This window comes from Suncus etruscus, chromosome 10 (assembly GCF_024139225.1).
Source record: "Suncus etruscus isolate mSunEtr1 chromosome 10, mSunEtr1.pri.cur, whole genome shotgun sequence".
In the NCBI taxonomy this organism is placed as follows: Eukaryota; Metazoa; Chordata; class Mammalia; order Eulipotyphla; family Soricidae; genus Suncus; species Suncus etruscus.
This window is the reverse complement of record NC_064857.1, coordinates 41,282,547-41,304,952: the sequence shown is the minus strand read 5'-3', so window position 1 is coordinate 41,304,952 and position 22,406 is coordinate 41,282,547. Positions and strand designations below refer to the sequence as shown.

The 22,406-nt window shown below is 37.8% G+C and overlaps 1 protein-coding gene across 1 annotated transcript in view; it reads right to left on the bottom strand.

The window, feature by feature from the left end:
• CA8 (carbonic anhydrase 8) overlaps window positions 1-21,412 on the bottom strand; it is a 92,021-nt gene extending 70,609 nt beyond the window's left edge. The window contains exons 1-3 of the mRNA XM_049781966.1: window positions 21,085-21,412; window positions 19,892-20,083; window positions 487-611 (exon numbers count right to left, since the gene is read on the bottom strand). Of these exons, the coding sequence (XP_049637923.1) occupies window positions 487-611; window positions 19,892-20,083; window positions 21,085-21,184 (417 nt within the window). The 5' untranslated portion in view covers window positions 21,185-21,412. The remainder of the gene's footprint in view (window positions 1-486; window positions 612-19,891; window positions 20,084-21,084) is intronic.
• Window positions 21,413-22,406: the final 994 nt, after the last annotated feature.

The window sequence follows — 22,406 nt, the reverse complement described above, 5'->3', positions numbered from 1 at the left end:
GTTAAATGAAGGTGACTCAAGGAGGAAGCGCCTCAGACAAAATGCTCTAAAAATCTTTCTCTTTCCCTAATTGTTTGGGTGAATAAAACCAACATAGCAATTTTAATCAAAGCTAAACTAAAATTTAATTACTGTTAAGATTTCTAAAAAAGAATTTATTTTTAGCTTATTATCTTTTGATAGTATCTACAAAAGCAGTCGATTGCATCTGCAGAGACAGCAAAATTTTTGCAAGAGTAGTAATAGTGGGAGAAACTTAAGAGTTTAGTTTGTTTTTTATTGCCAAAAACCCATTTGCATTCTCCAAGCCCATTAAAGTATATGGTAAGATGCATTTGCTACCCAAAGCTTAAAATTTCATTAAATACTTTACCTTAAACTGATAAAACTTGATATCTATACATTTACTTTTAAACAATACCATTTTCAATAAATCACTGGCAGCCTTACATGAACAAGTGTTTAGAGAGGATTGGTTGTTCTTACCTCCATGGGAAAAGCCTTGAAATTAACTGTGTGCTCAGAGCCACGTTGATTTTCTCTTCCCCAGTGAAATCGAACTTCATATAGTTCATATTCATGCCCTTGAGGGAATGGACCTCCTGAAAGAACTGAAAAAATAAAATAAAAAAGTTCCTCAACTATACCTGAATTAATGAGCAAATTCATATTTGAGTAGCTCTCAAATATCTCTAAAACAGTGAGATAATTATTAATGTAATAATAAAATAATAGTGTATTATGTAATACCATAATGATATAGTAAATACTTATATTTTTAACTTTTTGTGTTTTAGGTACAAATATACACACACAAAAAATATCCTACAGCTATAGTCTTGGATTTAAATTTAGCATTAATCATCAACAAAAGAACTGTTTGAGTCTCTGACCAAAAATTTGCTATAGCTACACCAGTAACTCAAACTTTCAGACATTCCATTTTTACTAATCAATATTCAATTTGGAGAGCAAGATGTAAATTAACACATTTATTCATGAAGAGAACAGAAATCAAGATATGATTTTTAGCCATAAAATAATTCTTAAAAATCAGTTTTTCAGTGTCAAATACAAAATAAACAGTGATAAAATATCAACAAGATTTAAAATATTAACACTGGTCTATATTTTTAATTACATTATATATTATATAATTCTTGTAATAAGTTCCAGAGGAAATACCAAGTGATTATTTTATATGTACATGTATCTGACTTATTTTATTGAAGTAACACTGCATCATTATCAATATCCATCACTAAAACTGAACTTATATACAGACACACACACATATGCCATGTTAAGTTCATTTAAGTTCACCCCTAATAATTCCTTTTATTCCTTCACCATACACCTGTCTTTGTTAATCTATGCACTCTTAACTCCTTCCCTCCTGGTAACACTTACAAAAACTTGTCATGAATCAGTAAAATCCTTTCTTTCGCTAAACACTACCTGCAATCATATGTAACACTTGAAACATTATCTATCTTTAACACCAATCTCATGTACATTTTCTTCTGTGAAAACTCTCCATTTCAAATTCTGTTTGCTAATAATTCTGTTATTTTCTTAGCAAAGTATTTAAATTCACCTCCTGCCTCCTAATCCTAATCTGTCTTTGAGACATATTATTATTCTTATTTTGATTGTCATTTGAGAGTCAGTAACAGTGTACAAAGAACTTTCTTGAGAAGTTTTGTGGTCCATCTTGAGTAACACTGTAAGAAAATGATTGTGAATTGTTAGGTCAGTGTCTGATTTCTTGTTTGGTTTGTAGATTGGTTCTTCAACTAACAACTTTCTCCAAAAAGATTTATGACTACTTACATCAAGATTCATATAAACACAGCCAGACAACATGAATTTAAAAAAAGATTAAAGGCAATACAAAGACAAAGAGATAGTAAAGGAAGTTAATGTTGCAGTGTCCAGGCTACAAGTGCTTTATGAATTTGGTTCTAGCTTCTACCGCCCCCTACAAACACACACAAAGAGTACCTGGAAAAAAAGTAAGTTTAATATTTTTAAGAACATAAATACTATGGGATAAACAGGTAGAGGAGAGTTAAGTGCAAAGCTTTCAGGACAAAGCTAAGCCACATAATTTTTATATTTTGCCACACATTGGGCCTTATGCGAATCTTAAAAACATTTAAAAAAAACACAAATAAACTCAAATGTCAGCATTTGTGAGCACCAAGTAACCAGTAATGAGTTTTATACATCTGTATTTCTATACTCTATATTGCATACAATCCACTGAGTATTACACCGCCTCCCAGTTTCCAGTATAATGGGGCAAAGGAGGGAGATATGGAATATGCTGAGAAAAAGGGTGGAGTGAGGACAACCCTGTAGGAGGGAATGGCCCTGGTTCATTTATGTACTTTAAATATTACTGTGAAAGATATGCTATTCACTTTGGTCACAAAAAAAAATGTTTTTCGATTTTTCGGGGTTACTCCTGGCTAAGCATTCAGAAATTGCCCCTGGCTTGGGGAGACCATATGGGACGCCGGGGGATCAAACCGCAGTCCTTCCTTGGCTAGCACTTGCAAAGCAGCCACCTTACCTCTAGTGCCATCTCATCAGCCCCGATAAAAATTATTTAAAAAAAAAAAAACAAACTGTAAACCTTTCCTCTAAGATTTGATATAAAGCAAAAAAAAAATTTAAATACAATGCTCAAAAAGGTTTGCAGAGAGCAACAGTGTGGGTTTCTGGCATATTTCTACCAGCATGTCCAAGTTTCTGAATAACCTGAAAGTACCTCCCTCCCTCCCTTCCTTCTTTCTTTCTTTCTTTCTTTCCTTCCTTCCTTCTTTCCTTCCTTCCTTTCTCTATGCTATCCAAATTTGGCCTTAATTTGCTGCTATATGGATGGATACTGAGAGTATCATATTGAGTGGAATTAAGAGATAGAATGATCACTTTCCTATGTGCGATATAAAGAAACATAGTGGGGATATAATAAATACTGAAAGATAACAGAAACAAAAAAGTGTTCTTTATCTTGAAAGTTGCCATCGGAGAGGGAAAAGGGGAATAAAATGGAGATGGAGAGACCCTTGGGACAATGGTGGTGGAAAGTGGATGCTGATGGAAGGTGTGGTATGGGTATTGTTTATGCATGAAACCCTAAACTTCGCAGCATTAAAAAAAATCATGATGCCTAAAGTAAAAAAATATTTTAAGTAATAAAAACTGGAAATAAGGCCTGGCTTTTACCATGGTATATCCTATCTCCAAAAACATAAAAGGAGAAGTCTTCCAAGTAAGTGTCACCAGAGCAGTCTCCTAGCACTTTCTTGTGAAAATAGATAATATATTTGATCTTGACTGGGACAGGGGCTGTCAAGAAATGCATGAATCAAAAATATACCTCCTAGCTGTTTTGTGCCTGGCATTTCTTTCACGGAAATTTCAAAAACTTTAATTGAAAACTGTGAGACAGCTTGTATTTTATACAGTTGACAATGTAAACTGCAAAGTTCTATGTCAGACATGGATAAGTTTAAAGCCACTGTCAACCCATTTCAACAAATAATTTTATTGCAGTACCAGGCACCATAGTAAGTGGTTCTGATATTTTGATTCTGACTAAAGAGATAAAATCCCCAGATCTGTGGAACTTACATCTTAGTGGGATAAAGTGCAAATCCAAAGATGCACAAAGATCAAATTTTCACAGATACCTAGTCACTAAATGGCAGTGATCTCATTATGTTTTATAAGATTACAATGAAATTAGATCCCTGAGGATTTTCATTCTAATTGGCTGAACATAAACTCACAGAAAAGCATCCTGTCAGAGGCTAGCCACTCGGGAGAGGTGATGAAGAGTCCATTTCATCCAGAAGATAGTCTCGGGGATTTTTTCAGTTTTGTCGTAAACGAATAATATAATGTTAACCACACTAAAATCACATAGCTACGCCAAACCATAAAAATGTATTGAACTTGATTTTATGAGGTGCCAGGTAAAAGCATTTCTTATGCTGCCCCAAAAATGATCATATAAGTAAATGAAAGGTCTGTTTTATCAATTTTGGCAGCAGCCTTTTAAGGCATTATAACCCATTTTAAAGCTGTTTTATAAAATAAGAACGTTAGTAATATTAAACAGTGCATCTTTCTCCTACATTTATGAATATCAAATTTTGATGATGATATTTTGTCACCACATGGAGGGCTTATTGACTGTGATGTCATTATGTTCAATATCATTATAATGAAACCGAAACTCAATGATATGGTACATTTCCTTAGAATAGCAAACTGGGGAAAAGAATATAAAATTAACTAATACGATTGCCTTCTGCTTTCATTTTCTTTAATAGGTTAGCCCATTACATTTATGGAATATAAAAAAAGCTCCTTTTGAAAATTTCAGCAAAATTTTAGAAATCCATAGAGATATGATCTATATGCATTTACCTAAACCTATCTGAATTTTCAAAGCCTCTGCAGAAACACATTGGCTGGATAATTCAAACACTGTTAATCAAAGCTTATTCTTCCTCTTCTCTTTTTGTTTTAATAAACATTTTAAAACTGATTTTTATGTCTGACCCTGTGCTAACTATTGAGTGTATATACACAATGACATATGGTTTAGAACTGGCAGGGCCTTCTTAGAGATTAAGAATCTAAAAACTAGAATATGTCAAGAGCAGTAAGAAAAAGTGCGTACAGTACTAAGGAGAACAGAAAGCTGGAGCTAAGTCAAAACCACCAAGGGGACTTTAGAAAGCGAGGAAAATCTGTAAAGAGGTGAGGATGGCTAAGCAGAATCTTGCAACATAATCTCGGTGAGCAAGTGCATTTTAAGCAGAGAAGAAGTTCAGAAAGGCACAGAGATATAACACAGTAGAACAGCATTTCTCAAAGAGAAGTCATTTTCCTCCTCTGGGGAACTCCAGGAGAGTCCAAGGGGACAACTGGTAGAAAATAGAGTCATGGCACAAAATTAGAATTTAACCAGTAAGAGAGGAGGGCACATAGGAAGGAAACAAGGTTAGAAGGGAGTCTTGATTAATATATGGCTGAGAAACTGTCCTTGAGTATGTCCGTCAGTAAGGTTAGAGCTCACCAATGCCCAAAGGCAGATCCCAATGTTTGAGCATTATAGTGCAAAGAAGCAGGTTAAATGGCTCTGCATGGCAAAGTAAACTTTCCAGGTAATTTCTGTTTCTCATAGCTGGATAATAACTATAATTATAAAAAATTCAGTCTTGACACTTTGTATAAAATATGCAGCCCTTCCTTTAGTGGAAATAATTTTACTACTTTTTACAACTTCACTTTGAAGGAAGCTTTGAAAAATGTTGGCCCAGTATTTGGGGGTGGGGAGAATTTAATTAATAATCATGTATAGTCTAAAATTAATATTAAGAATTATAAAAGACCCAGAAGTAAAGTTTTCTTAAATTCTTTATAATAAATTACAATCAAGGCACAAATGACCTTCTTGGAGCAGCAATTACTTCCACATTGATGTCCAATTAAAAAGCTATTACCACGGAGGCGGGAGAGATAGCACAGCGGTAGAGCATTTGCCTTGCATGCAGCTGACCCAGCAGGGACTCAGTTGAATTCCCCTCATCCCATATGCTCCTCCAGCCTGGCAGGGGCGATTTCTGAGTGCAGAGCCAGGAGTAACCCTTGAGCACTGTTGGGTGTGGCCAAACAACCAACCAACCAATAAATAAATAAATAAATAAATAAATAAATAAAGTTAAAATAAAAAGTCATTACTGGATTGGGGCAATGATTCAATGGTCTACAGCACATAGAACTTTGTATGTAGAAGCCCTAAATTCGATTCCTCCCATTATATGGTCTCCTGAGCACTGCTAGGTATGGCTCCACAATTAAAACAAAACAAACCAAAGAAAAGGTCAGGACCAGAACCCAGTGGCTTAGCAGTACAGCACAAGCTTTGCATGTGTGAGGCCCTAGATTTGCTCCTCGGCACTGGCTGCCACTTCCCATAACTTCTGGTTGTGACTCTGAGAACCGCCATATGTCATCACTGCCACCCTAAGATTGAATGCTGCCAGCATGGCTGGGAATGCCTCATTCCACCAACCCCCCAGCAAAAGTAAAAAGAGCTACGAGTTAACCCAGACCCTCCACTCTCTCTGGATGGTACTTCAGGCGCACTGACACCCCTCTCTCTGCTGGCTCGTTCTGGTAAGAAAGATGTCCCGGCTCATGATCCACAGGGGCTATTTCGGACTCAGAGCAGTTTCCCCTTCTGCTCTTCTGTCCCACCACATTCTCAAACTTGATGCTATGAATCCACATGGTCTCACTGTAGACCCCACACACATACCAGCAATCTCCACCAGAAGAACTTGCAATCTACCTGCAGCCCTGCCTCCATTACTGCAAACTCTCTAGCATTGACCAGAAATCAACAGAGGCATATATGTAACCTGATAAGATGAATAGTTTAAAGGTTACAGCTCAGACCATCTGGAATTTGAAGTTCCACCCTTGCATTCATGAAGCAATAGGAATAGTAAGAAAACAAAGGAATTCAGCAGCCTCAGTAGATGAAAACAGAAGTCCGAATAAGTCCTCGAGTTTAAACAAAAATCTCGACCACTGTCCACTGAGGACCTCAGAGCACCATTCTCCTCAATGCTGATAAAAATGAAGGAATTAATGGATTAGCAATTCACCCAGCTAGAGAGATTGGAGGAGGCGATAAAACATTCTTAGACTGGGGCTGGAGAGATAGCATGGAGGTAAGGCGTTTGCCTTTCATGCAGGAGGTCATCCGTTCGAATCCCAGCGTCCCATATGGTCCCCCGTGCCTGCCAGGAGCAATTTCTGAGCATGGAGCCAGGAATAACCCCTGAGCACTGCCGGGACAAACAAGAATGGAAGACATTTGCTGCTTCAACTCTCAGAGGAATCACCTTCTACAAAATACTATCTTTATCAAGAGACCCAAACTTTAACAATCTAAACTTGGGCCTATTATGCTGGCAGGCCAAGGGCAGGTGGTGTGGTATGGGATATACTCTGTGAACATTGGTGGAGGGAGGTCTACACTGTTAGTGTGATTGACCCTGATTCATTGTCTGTCTGAACCCCAAAGGTGAAGGACTTTGTAAATCACAATGGTTTTAATAAAATAAAATTAAATTTACAAATATGCTATCCTTTCAGACAAAGGGGTACTCAAGAATCTAATATACATACAAGAGGTTTGTATTTAATCTCTTGCACCCTATGGTCCATTCCCCCCATTTGAACAGAACTAGTACTAGGAGTAGTAGAATTACTAGGAGTACTAATACTCCTAGGAGGACTAGAAGTAGTCATTAGTGGTACATTAGCAGTGGTACAAAGGCCTAAAAAATAGTATCCTTCCAGATCTCAGTGTTATAAGGATTGTTTCAGCTTTACCCCAGCATTCTGGTATTTGGGAAAACAGGTTTACTCAAAGCATCTATGCCATCTATACCAGAATGACCTCTGGTGATGGAGACTGAAAATAGATACAAACTATTTCACCACTGGGATATTATAAGCCTTCTGTGATAAATGCTTAAGTGTCATATGAGCTAAAAATATTGTCTATATACACAAATGTGTGTATAATGTGACAGATGGTATATGTAAAATTGCTAAATAATAAGATGTTAGAATGTTTAACCCTCTTAGAACAATAACACCCTAACATTCACTTCTTTCTATGTGATAATTCTGTCACCATATTAATTTGACTTAATAATATGTTTTAATATTTATGTTTTTTTTATTTTATTTTATTGAAACCATTGTGATTTATGAAGTCCTTCATGGTTGGCTTTCAGAAAAATCTGGGCTAATCTCACCATCAATGTCAAACTCTCTCCACCAATGTTCCCAGCATTTGACCCCTGGCCTGCCACTATAACAGACCCATTTTATGTTTAGATTGTTATAGTTTGGGGTCTCTTTATTGTTATTAACTTTGGTTTGGATATTTAGTTCTGACCTTTTTAATCTTCACCAATGCACCTGAGACCACTTGGCCCACATTCTTTCATGTTTATTTTTCTCCTCCACTCAGTTTCTTTCCTTCTCCTCTGGGGCCAAGGTGTTCAAGACAACTCCCATTTAGACCATTGTGTTTCTTCGTAGAGTTATTCTAAATACCACAAATAAGGGATATTGTTTTATCTGTCCTCTTCTGGCTTATTTCATTTAACATAGTTGGGGCCAGAGCAATAGCACAGCCTTGTATACAGAAGACCAAGGACAGACCCAGGTTCAATTACTGGCATCCCATATGGTCCCCCAAGCCTGCCAGGAGTGATTTCTGAGCACAGAGCCAGGAAAAAACCCTGAGTGCCACCAGGTATGGCCCAAAAACAAACAAACAAAAATATCATATTATCTTCCAGTTCCATCCAGGTTGCTGCAAATTGCATTATTACATCATTCCTCAGTATTCCATTGTATATGTTTATCATATCTTCATAATACACTTGTCTGCTGTAGTTTGATTCCAAATCTTGGCTATTGTGCTGAGTGCTGCAATTAATAGTGCAGTACGTACAGATTTTTGGATGAATGTCTTTCTATCTTGGGTATAGATACCCAAGACTGTGATTACTGGGTCATATGGCAGCTCAATTCTGAGTTTACTGAGCACCCTCCATACTTTTCCAGGCAGCCTTCCTACCAGAAAGGGTCTAAATCCCTATTAAATCACATAATAACATTTTTTAAATTAGCTAAAGCACAATGATTTACAAAAAAGTTATTTATAGACAAATTTTAGATATATAATGTTACAGAGCCAATTTTAACACTAGTGTCAACCTTCCTCAACCAATTATCCCAGGTTCCTTCCCATACCTCCTCCTCCCAGTCTACCATCTTTTCAAGCACTTTTAAAATTTGGTTATCATATCTCAGGGTTGTTCACTCCATGGTCTGGATATTTACTTCCATCCTTTCTTAAAAACACCAATGAGCCTGAATCCATTTGATTCCTGTCCCCCATTATTTCACATTTGTCTCCCTGCACCTCCACTCTATTTCCTTCTTCTCAATAGACCCTGAAAGAAAGAATGAGCTAGGTAATCCTTTTTTAAACCATTGCATTCCCTCATGCAGTTATTCTAAAAACCACATATTAATGATATCATTCGTATTTACCCTATTCCTCTGCCTTTCTTCAGTTAATATGATATCTTCTAGTCACATCCATATTGCAGTAAATTGCATTCTTTCATCATTCTTTATAGTTATGAGTTATGTCGTATTCCATTATATAGGATAGATAATTATATATTATATAATAGTATATTATAAATATAATAATATATAATGTGACAATATATTATTAATAGCAGTATTGTTTATGTTATATATACCATATCTTAATGATCACTCATCTAAATCTGGCCCCAAGCAATGTTGTTTTTAATTGAAATTATAAAAATTAAAATATAACAAATAATTGTAAACTTATCTTAATTTATTACTTTTAACACACTATTTGGCATAAGATTTTGAAATGCCATTCTATTTATTATACATGTTTACACTATTTATAGCAAGTATCAAATACCTCCAGCAAAAATTCTATAATTATATTTTTACACTTGAGCCTATCCTTTATACCACTGCAGTTTCCATTTTAATTTGCCTTTCTATACTAAAACATTAAATACAGTGATTCAAGTGTCCTAGAGAAAAATTGATGGGCATATAGTGCACTTAGTAATGTTCTCCAAAAAGCCAACTAGTCCAATAGTCTAGTCATTGTGTAGTCAGGAATATGTTGTTTGATTGATTCAACTTCACATTAGAAGGAATACTCTGTTGTTTTGAACTAAGCAGATCACAGAAGTCAAAGAAAGGTGACAAAATGTAGTCCAGATAAAAGGCATCCACCCAACCCAGTCTTCTTGAGATCCTCACTATTCCAGTTTCACATATTCAACCATGGAAGATTTTTTTCACCTGGTACCTCAAAAATTTCTCCATGTCATACTTTCCTTTCCACTGATACCACCAGCAGAAAAGTAAAAGAAACCCAGGTAAAGAAGTCTGTTGCAGTAACTTTTAAAATGGTTCCTGATTTCTCCCAAATCTCCTTTTTTTCGGTCTAGACAAGTTAATTATCCTAAAGCAACATGCAAACATTTTAATTTAGGAAGCAGGTAGCTCAGAAAGCTGAGTACATATATTGCAAAAGGAAGCCTGGGTTTGATTTCTGACACGAAATGGTCCCACCAGATACCAAGAACAATTCCCCAGCAGAGAGCCAGAAGTGGCCACACCCCTACACTGCCTGGTGGGATTCAAACATCAAAATAAATTTTTAATTAAATTTTTACCATAGTATTTGTAAATATTTAAAGCATACTATATGACTATAGACCTTTGGGCAATTTTTGATAAAAGTTTGATATAAACAAAGATAAAACAAAACATAAATTGTAAGTCCAGGTCACTAAAAGCCTGAAGGTCTCAATGCTGTGGTATAAAATGAGTTATTATTTAAAAAAAATAATCTCACATCTCTATATTTTTTATTCAAGACAGCAGAGATCAGAGAGATAGTATAGTGCATTGGAACTTGTCTTGCACACATCTTAACTAGGCTCAATCCCTGGCACCCCATTATGGTCCCCTGAGCCTTACCAAGATTAATCTGTGCATACAAAGCCAGGAGTAAGGCCTCAAAATGCATTTGTGTGTCCCAAAACCTAAAAATTAATAAATAAAAAGACAGCATCAAAGAAATCTTAAAAACATATTACAAAATGAAAGAAATTCATCTAAGAATTCTACATGTTGTACAATTCCAACTATATGTCATGTGGAAAGGGAAAAAGCATGGAAACATTAAAAAGTTCTGTAGTTTCCAGAGAAATTGTTAAAGAGGGATGAAAAGGCAGAGCTCAGAGTAGGAGCTTTTGAACAGTCCAAATACTCAGTAACTATATTCTGATATATGTATATAGTAACTGGGGATATAGTATATAGGAACTGAGTATATATCTTATATTTTATAGCCTCTTCATAAATCCTCAATAAATTAAAAAGGGCACATATTTGGTGACTGGTGTAATAGTACAGTGAGTAGGGCTTTTGCCTTGCATACAGCCAAACTGGGGTTGATCCTTGGCAATTGGTCCCCCAAGCAGCACCAAGATTAATTCCTGAGTACAGAACAAGAAGTATCCCCTGAGCATTTCCAGGTGTGGCTACCCAAAAAGGGAAGGGCCACGTATTTTCTAGAGCAGAATGAACAGGTATAGGGGGCACATATTAGAGATGTCATCCCCACAAAAAAAAAGAGGGATTTGGAAGTTACTGCTAACTGATTTAGCAAAACAAAAAAGCAGAAAGACCTTTTGTAAGAGAGGGACAACAAAAATGTCATACTAATTTGGTTTTTTTTTTTAAATTATTTTATTTTATTTTTATTTTTTTAATACTTTATTTAAACACCTTGATTACATACATGATTGTGTTTGGGTTTCAGTCATGTAAAGAACACCACCCATCACCAGTGCAACATTCCCATCACCAATGTCCCAAATCTCCCTCCTCCCCACCCAACATACTAATTTCTACCTCAGAACTCAGAAAGGATTTAGAAGTGGGGTCTCTAAGGACTTGTGACTCTGGAGTTACAATGGTTAAAAGAAAATAAATTTGAACTCTTGCATAAGAGCAGATAAAACCTCCCCTATCCCATATGCCATGATCACGCACCTGCTTCCCCATCCTGGCAGAAGATGAAGGGAAAATGAATACAGCAAACAGGGACCCACCTGTGTGTGGTCAACACCCAGAATGCTGTGTCAACACTCAGCTGGCTGTGAACTACCACCCTCCCACTCCCCAGGAAATAAAGCCTTAAAAAAGTGGGCCAGGGAGATAGTTTAAATAAAGCACATGCCTAGCTTCTGTAAGGCCCTCAATTCAATTCCCAGCATCAAAGGGTAATCCTGAAAACCTACCAGGACTGAATACTGAACAGAAAGGCCCACACCAAAGGGCTAATTATCACTGGAAACAGTGCCCAGGCTCCCAGGACTGCTGGTTGCAGCCCCTGCTTACAAATAACAACCAATAAAAGACTTCTCCTGCAACACAGTTAGATCTTAGCTGCTCTTATGATGGTAAAACTAACCAGACTGCAGACCCCACTCATGTGAAGAGTAGGTAATCCACTGTGTGGATTCATTCCTAAGTATGAGTAAAGGACCTCTTAATTCAAGAAGCAAAACCAGAGAGAGAGAAACAAACAGAAAAGAAAAACAAAAATCAACGGAACAGGAAAAATACAAAGGTATAGATAAATATATACATAATAATGTACAATAATCCTGAATGAATAAAATAAATATTATATATGATTTTTGTTTTTTTGTGGGGTCATATCAAGTAGTGCTCAGGGCTTACTCCTATCTCTGTGCTCAGGGATAAACTCTTGGTGATGTTGAGAGGATCATTGAAATGCCTAGGGTCAAGACAAGTTTGGTCCTATGCAAGATAAGTACCTTAACCTACTATCTCCCCAAACCCTGGGTGCTAATTTTTAAAAACTGGTTGGGAGGAATAAGATTAGACTACAGAGCTGAAAATTCTGGGATTTATTCTTTCAAAAGGGATTAGATTGAAACTTTTCCCATTCTACACCCTCCCACACACACAAACACACCCTGCCACAAGAAAATTCTGCTGCCCTGCCATAGTCACCCATCTTTCTGGCAGAAAAATGGCACAGCTCCTCCACTAAAATTTACAAGAAAATAAAGACCTCTGATACTTCCCATGTGGCCTGGTCCTGGCTGATACCTTTGCCGCATTCTCAGAAAGGAAGTCAGGATAAGAGTCCCTTTTCTGCATGAACCACACTCCATTTTCTCGAACAAAAATGGCCAGCTCCAAGACTTAACCTTATTAAAATTCCAAGCCACCAAATTCTCTCAGATATATAAATCCTAGACTGCATGATCACATGCAGCCACACAATACCTCGAGATTTTATAGTAGTGTCAATACAGAAAATCTGATGGGACTCTCCCAAGCTCAGTGAGTCTAAATAGCAACATAGAAGGCTCAACTAGCACCAACTACAGCCGGTAAATCCCTAGATACTGACTATACTAACACCATGGAGAGATATAACAAAAATTGATCTTTATTGACCCTTATTTTGATAATTTCATGTGCCTCTGTGTTGTAAAAAGCAATATGAAGTAAATTTGTTTGTGTTTGCAAGAGGATAGGCTATGGCTGTAGGTGGAAAATTGGGGATGATGGTAAAGACAAGGTCACATTGGTAGTGGGACTGGTGTTGAAACATTAATGCATGAAACAACTATATTATGAACAACTTGATAAATCAGGGTGTAATATTAAAAACTTTTAGAAAAATCACAAAATCAACAATTTTTAGAAATTAAAATATAAGTGAGCATTAAAAGCTCAATAGTAGAAAAACAGAAAAATATGTTAAGGAAATATGTTAATTAAAAAAGAAAATGGCTGGGCCGGAGAGATAGCATGGAGGTAAGGTATTTGCCTTTCATGCAGAAGGACGGTGGTTCAAATCCCAACATCCCATATGGTCCCCTTCTACCTGCCAGGGGCGATTTCTGAGCATAGAGCCAGGAGTAACCCCTGAGCACAGCCGGGTGTGACTACCCCCCAAAAAATAAAAAGAAAGAAAAGAAAAAGAAAATGGCTAGGAGAAAACAAGAGTAACTAAAGAAAAACACTCTGAACATTTTTTAGTGAAATAATGTGGAGTAAACTGTAACAAATAAAATACTCATCCTGATTGAAAGAACCTACCTCCTACATCTAGTACAAAGGGTGGAAAAATAATTTAGATTCATGAATACTAAACATCTATGGCAAGAAAAAGAAACTCTTACAAACTTTCAAATAGGGAAAAATTAAAAGGTCATATAATCTAGCTAAAATAAAAACACAAAAAATATTTCTTCAAAAATATAGATGCATGCCTACATTCATTCTAGCCCAATTTAAAATAACCAAATGAGAACAACTAACGTGCCCAATGACAGAGGTATGAATTGTTGGCTCTAGTGTAAGAGATGATAAAATCTTCCATATTCAATAAAAGGAATAGCAGTAACAATAGTCGGTGTAACCAGGACGTGCTTGCTTCATAATTGCCTGCTTAGAGAAGGTAGATTTCCGGGGTGTGGGTGGGGGAAAGCCTGAGTGATTTTTTTTTTCTGAAAATGGGGCAGTAAGCCAATAAGTTTGGGGAAAAAAATACCCTAAAATATAGACTTGTAGTGGCGAGAGAGATAGCACAGTGGTAGGGCGTTTGCCTTAGATGCAAAAGGACGGTGCTCTGAATCCCAGCTTCCCATATGGTGCCCCCAAGCCTGCCAGGAGCGATTTCTGAGCATAGAGCCCTGAGTGCCACAGGGTGTGACCCAAAAACAAATAAAACAAACAATATATATATATTTTTTGTTTGGGGGTATATATATATAGACTTATATATATATAGACTTATATATATATAGACTTATATATATATATATAGACTTGAATATTAATGCTATCTCAATAAAAAGGAAGAAATTAGATTCCCAGAATTCTGGTCCCCAAGCACCACCAGAAGTGATCCCTGAGCACTGCTGGGTGTAGTCCCAAACCCCATTAAATAAATTACTAAAATAAAAACTGCCAGGGTTACCTGAGGAGGAATGATACTCATACTGTGAGTCAATTAATAAAGCACAGACTTTTCTATGATCCTTGTTTTCAGTCCCTTGTACCAGATGAACCCCACACATCACTATGCATGGTCCCAAAGCATTAAAATAATTGATCTGCTCCAACAGTGGAAGCCAGAGGTAATGTAGCAATGGCCGTCCAAGATCTGAAAGAATGTTTTCAGCCTAAACTACACTGGCAAACTACATTAGGCAAACTCTAATGCAGTGCAAGGTACACTGAAAGCATAAGCAGACATTTGCATTTACATGCGCTTCTCAGAAAATGGACTGTAGGAAGATATACATCAGAATAGTCCCAACAATGAAGGAAGAACCCCACAAGAAGAAGGCAAAGCAATCTAGAAAATGTGAACTTGAACGTGAGAGACTGAACATAGAGCCAAAATATAAAAATGTCTTAGGCTCAAAAATCAGGGAGTTGCAATTCCAAAGCTTAGACCTGCAGAGCAATGCCTTTGGCAGAAGCAGAGAAGACAAGGGGTGTGGATAGGTGGTTTGAAGAAAGGTCAAATAAGAGGAAAAAAATTATTTGTATCTGGTACTGAGAGGACATATGCCTTCTCAATTTGGAAATTAAGACATGACTGATTAATAAAATACTAAATAACAAGAAAAACATTAACCCCAGGGGTGGAGAAAATGACATTGTTCAATAAATAAAAATGAATATATTCTCAGCTGGAAACAACATTTATAGTAATAAAAAAGATAATTTATCAAAATTAAATTGTAATTTTAAGTATACTAAGACTATAGGAAAGCAAAATCAAGTGGGGGGAAGAAGGCAATCCAAAAGCGAGCCTCATTTTACTAAAAAGTAGGTCTCAGTATAAGCACAGGACTATTAAATATGGAGGGGAAGGCATGGAGGGATAGCTCAGCTTTAAAAGTGGTTCCCTCCAGAGAAAGAAGCTTTAGTGGGAAAGATTGAGTATAATCAGTGACACAGAGCAATACAATATTATTGCAATATCTCAATTCTTCTCATATCCTCTTCTTCATTAGAATGAATGAAATAAGGAAATAGTCAGGTAGCTATTCAGGACTCATAGACCTTTAATAAGTTTAACCCATAAAGAACAACCAACTGGTCCAAGTATAATAATATTATTTTTCTTAATACTCTTCTTTTTTACTCTTAAGTTTGGAGACATAGTCAAGAGAAAGAGAGAAGAAATTATTGTAGTAGCATAAGAGGAAAATAAAGCATTTGAAGACACTGGTCTATGAGGAGGCAAGAATAAGGAGTCTGAAGTGTGAGTCCAAAATTAAATCTAGATAGAGATAGAAAGAAAGATTTTTCTTGATGGTCTGAGTGAAGAATGGAAGAAAACAGAAGGGAAGAAAGGTAAAAGCTGATATAGAAACTACTATAGAGGCCGGAGTGGTGGCACAGTGGTAGGGTGTTTGCCTTGCATGTGGCTGACCTAGGATAAACCACGATTTCTCACACACACACACACACACACACACACACACACACACACACACACACACACACAAACACCTGGTGTCCCATATGGTCCCCCAAGCCAGCAGTGATTTCTGAGCTAATTGCCAGGAGTAACCCCCTGAGCATCACCGGGTGTAGCCCAAAACAAACAAACAAATAAACTACTATAAAGGCATGGCTATGGTATAGCTTGAAGAGACTGCCTGGTTTTATTTGAAGTGAGGTAAGAAAAACTGTTATGATGTTTTGACTGAGAAGGCACCAAAATAACTATAGATTCAAACTGATCAAATAAATTTGCTCTTAGAGCAAGATTTATAATAGGATGTTATGGGAGCATAATACACAGCATGTCTTAACAGATGGCATTTTCACTTACTTAGTCACCCTCAAATGTATCTACAATATTTCTGAGCCTAGACATTCATATTTCTACTAATAAAAAGCACAGTGCTGAGTTCTCACTTTGTTATTATCATGCATTGACCCACAGACCAGTGTGCAAACTGGCATATGGTTTCAGGGTGCAAACATGGTTTAGGGATGGCTCAAAGGGTAAGATCAAAAGTTTGTCATGTAGGAAGGCTGAGTTTTGTCCCTGACATCCCCCTGGTCCCCAAAGCACTAGGAAAGGCCACAGAGCATTGGGGCAAAAATCGGAGTGGGCCCTGGACACCAAAACGTTGTACCAAACCAATTTATTTTTTAAATTGAAAGCCAATGTGCTGAACTACGAAATCCTCAAAAACCATCTTATCTGTTTTATACAGCCAACAGTCACCATGATCATAATGAGAAATGCATTTTTGCTGTACAGATAAATAAATATTTATTCTCTAGAAGTACAAAGACATGGCAACACACCAATATTTTATATTATCTTAAAGTATTTTATCTTCCTGCACATTAAATACTTGTATTATGTATCTAGAAAACATTTCATGATGTCCTACAATAGATATCTCACCAAAAAATTCTGATTAAATTTTATTTTTGCCCAGTCATCACCATAACCCTGCACAGATGCCAGCAGGTCAGAGGAGGTCTTGGGTCATCCCACAGATGAGATAGAAGGGAGGGAGAACTGAGAGCAGGGTTCAACCCCTGAGCAGTCCCTGCCATAACCCGCTCAGGTGCTATACCCTGAAATTTCAATACCCCAACCCACCCTATGCAAAGAACAATAGGGACACTAAGGATGACATCAACAGTTGGAGATATGGAAAGAAATTCTAACAAATTTCTAAGTCCTGCAAAATGCATGTACTTAATAGATGAAGACCTAAAATCAGCATTTACTGTCTTAGCAATGGAATTCAAAGAATTACTAACCAAAGAAATTAAGAAATCCACAGATGAGCAATTCACCCAACTCAAAGAAGAGTTCTATCAGAAGATGAGAGTCCATACAAACAGAACTAAGGGAACTAAAAAACATGCTAGCAAGCCACAATAGCAGAATTACATACATAGAGAATAGTACGAATAAATACGAAGACAAAATACAAGCCAGAGGGGCCTGAGAGATAGCATGGAGGTAAGGCGTTTGCCTTTCATGCAGAAGGTCATTGGTTCAAATCCAAGCATCTCATATGGTCCCCCATGCCTGCAGGAGTGATTTCTGAGCGTGGAGCCAGGAATAACCCCTGAGCACTGCCAGGTGTGACCCAAACACCAAAAAAAAAAAAAAAAAATACAAGCCAGAAACAACAAAGAAGTCAACAAAGAAATGAGAAACAAAACATTGGAAGAAAATGTAAGGTGCTTAATAAACAAAGACAAAAGAAATAATCTACGAATTGTAGGAATACCAGAAGGGGAAGGAAAAGGAAAAGGGGAAGAACAAGTAGTAAGGGAAATAAAGCAGAAAATTGTCCCTCTGGAAAAAGACACATATGCAAATTCAAGAGGAAAAAAGGGTTCCAAATAAATTTTATTTTTGCTCTTAAAACTTTCTCTATAACTAAATATCAGTTATATCTAGAATCTGTTTTGGGCAATACCTATAACTTGATAAAGCTCAGTATCATTCACAATTAATAAAAACTCCATAGTTTCCCTGCCTGATGATAAAGATTTCATTATTTGAAGTTCAAAACATATCTACTTATAAATAATTTGAGCACAATATGTTTACTAAGCACAGTTTAATATATTATCATTGTATAATTTTTCCAAGGGGGAAATGCTATGAAAATCATGTAAATGCTAATTTGAAAGACTCTGTGTTTTTTCTGCACAGGTGAGCCAAAGGCAAGTTTCTCTGGTAATTGCCCAATGCTTCATGACAAATTATTTCAGACTTAAACAGATTCCAAGAAGTAAACAGGACCTTAAAAATAAGTAAAAGAATGCTTTGTCTGCCTTTTAATATTTTGCAGTCAACCAAACAAGCTAAATATCATTATAATTTTTAGACTGTAAGACCTAATTAATGACTAACAGAAGAGAAAGGGAAAGAGGGGAGGTAAATAGGGTAAAAAGTTCAGCTCTATGACAAAAAATGAAACTGAACATTTATTTTAATAAATTTTAAGACTGAACTTTTAGTTTTGAGATTCATATAATTTATGTATTTAATGCTTCATTAAAATACACTCAAAATTATTATAATGCCATGTTACTTGAAATATTTTTTAGAATTTCATCAAGAAGCCAAAGTGATAGCACAGTGGTAGGGTGTTTGCATTGCACGCTGTTAACCCAGAACGAGCCTGGGTTCAGTTCCTGACATCCCATATGATCCCCCGAGCCTGCCAGGAATGATATCTGAGCACAGAGCCAGGAGTAACCACGGAGCGCCACGAGGTATGGCCCCAAAACAAAAATGTTTATCCATCACTGGAGGGAAAAGAGAAAAAAATTGTGCTGTGTTTAAATGGTCTTTTTTATACCTATTAGTTATGAGTCTTTCTGTTAGTCAGGGAGATAGTTCAAATGACTGAACCCTAAAATTGATCCTATAGAGCAACTGACAATTTGAATACTACCTAGTGGCCCTAAATAACATCAAGGATTACAAAGCCAGGCCCAAGTATTGAACTTCAGGTTGGTTCACCAAGTATAGCTGAAAATGGCAGCCAACCTCATGAGCATTTCTTGAAAGATCAAAAATAACTGTTCCAGGGTCAAGAGATAGTACAGCAGGTAAGTCCCTTGCCTTTCTTGCAGCTAATCCAGGCTTGATCCCTGGCATGCCATATGGTCCCCTGTACTCAGGTAAAGCCCTGAGCATAGCTTATGTGGCCCAACAACCATGTTGTTCTGCTCATATTAATACAATGAAGAAAAGTATTTTATAAGATCTGTCTTAAAAGCCACATTAGGGCAATAAATCCCCCTCAGTAGTTTATAGAGCAGTAGAAGAATTTGCAGTAAAATGTAGAATGATACAACTACAGATATCTTTCCTCAAATTCCAGTGTTAAGCTGACCATCTAAAGTTGTTGCAGGACCATTACACAGAGTAAAACAATGAAACTTACATCTACATTCTGGCATCTTTTTATCCTTTCTAAAATGTTTCCCAAAATAGTTGGGCAAAATATTCAGTGAAAAAGATATTCTTACAATGAATTTATATTAGATCTACCATTAAACACACACAAACTAAATTCCAGAGTTCCAAGATGACATCATATTTATAAGAGCATGCAAAAAGTATCATCTAGAATACCTGATTTTGACTTCAGGATCACCTGAATGGTGTGCCCATCATTTGTGACTTCACAGTCTCTGCAGACCACATAGTTTGGTGACAAACGGACATCCAGCAGTGAGGGATCATACCTAGCTTCTCTTGAGTTTAGATTAATGGGAGACTGATATTCCCCATTGGCATCAGGAAACACCAAGCCCCACTCAACACCTAGGGACAAGAATTAATTAATTAATATTTGTTTATTACATATTTATTAAATAGTTAAGCACTATCCATGATGCCAGATATTAAGGAGACTATGATTATTGTCTTTTTGCAGATAAAATATATTAATTTGTGCAATCTTTGTATTCCTATTCAAATAGTTGTAAATCTATGTATAAACTCCTGGACTAACTAACTAAATGCTCTACCTGTATTTGTCCACACACAGATGTGAACATTTTTGGTGCTGGTAAATGATTAAAAACACCCCCCCCCCCAAAAAAAAAAAAAGATCAATGGTTCAATTGAATGCAGCATGTGTAGAAATATCTATAACTCTTGGCACCAATACAGCCAAAAAATCAGATGATTTGTATCATTCGATATAAAAGCATTAACATCCCTTCTCAAGAATATGAAGTGTTTTGAGGCATGCATATGTTTCCAGACGCATGCTTTTACCTTATTGCATGAATATTTATTTTTCCCATTGTTTAATAATGAAAGAGATAAATTTTAGGTAGATTTTAATGCTGAAAGTGCAATCAGCTCCACTGGCCAGCTCCTTCTTCGGTGCCCTATAACTTAAGGGATCCACCTAGGAAACTAAACTTTGTTTTAAAGTCACCTCTCCAAGCCCACTTAGCCTCAGCTTGCATTTTGCAGGCACGGTGACAAAGTACCGCGGGTCTTCAGAGAAGACCCATTCTGGGTCCTGTGAGCAAAAGAAAAAAACTCTCCTCTGGCTGTTCTTTTGGCTACTCTGGAGACTTTAGAAAGTGCAGCCCCAGCTCCATGCAAACCAGAGGCGGGCCAGTGGCGCGCGCTGCCCCGCAGGCTCCCGGGTGGGTCGAACCCACACAGCTGGCACCCCAGATCTCCCTGCCTGCATCTTGTGCCATGAAACCCTGCGGGGTTCGAGCAGGGACCGCGTCCCACGTGGAGAGCGCCAGGACTCAGCTGCGCCGGACCCTGTGCGCTAGGGCGCGCGGCCACTTAGTTACCTTCCTCGTAGCCCCACTCCACGCCCTCCTCTTCCTCCTCCTCGTCCTCCTCCTTCTCCGGGAAGGCCACCGAATCCTCGATGAAGCTCAAGTCGGCCATGGGAAGGCGTCAGGGGTCCCTGGGCGCAGTCGATCTCCAGGCAGACGAGTCCTGAGCTGGAGCGAGCGTGGGAGCGCTTGCAGGCGCGCTTGGAGGAGTTGTAAGGGCTGGGCTGAAGGTGGCGTGTCTGTGTGTCTGTGTCTGTGTCTGTGTGTGTGTGACGTGTGCCGAGACTGGAGAGCCTTTCCCAAGACCTGGCCAAGCGCAGCCAGTGGCCAAAGCTCCCGCTGCACAGACCTGGCACGTTTTATAAACCCAGCAGAGGCGTGTCTGAGTTGGAGGATCCACCCACTTTGCCCAGTGGCCCTGGGCTAGGCTGAATCGCTGGGGAAAAAAAAAAAAATAATAATAATCTGGAGGCTACTGGGTCCTATGGACTGGAAAGTTCAGGACAAGATGCCCTTGTCCTGGGTGGGCTCCCCCACTGGACTTGTGCCAATCCCACCCCACCTTTGCCTCCCCCTACCACCTCTATCCACCCACCCAATACCCCAGCAATTGTCAGCTTGTACTTGGCAGGCTGAGGATACCCTCCAGAAATCCCCCAGTGTCTGATACCATTTTTAGTGTCCCTTGCGCTGGAAGGGAGAGAGGGAGGGAGGGAGGGAGGGAGGGAGGGAGGGAGGGAGGGAGGGAAGGAAGGAAGGAAGGAAGGAAGGAAGGAAGGAAGGAAGGAAGGAAGGAAGGAAGGAAGGAAGGAAGGAAGGAAGGAAGGAAGGAAGGAAGGAAGGAAGGAAGGAAGGAAGGAAGGAAGGAAGGAAGGAAGGAAGGAAGGAACCCCATACCAAAATTACAAGTTTACTTCTTTAAATCTTCATTACTGTTTACTTTTTTGATTCTTCCTCAGAGCAAAGTGGAAATGAGTACGGTAACATTTCCAAGAAAATTTGTAGTTCCTAAAAATGTTGAAGAAAGAACCTATTCTAACCTGAAGAAGTCAATAGATGGTAGAGGAAACTTGCCATGAAAACAAAAACAAAAAACATTATTTCAAAGGATCAAGTGGTGAAAGGCCATAGAGAAAGGCTGTTTGCTTTTGGTTTCCAAGTTCAAGGTGCTGCTTCATGCACAACTTAGCTGTGTACACAGCTCCCAATCGCCTAGTGGAATCATGTAAATAATGAAACACACACGTTGCATAACAGGAACTTTTCTGATCCACACAGGAGCATTGTTACTTCTGAAATATTCTCCCCAACCCAATACTCATGACTTCAACCCC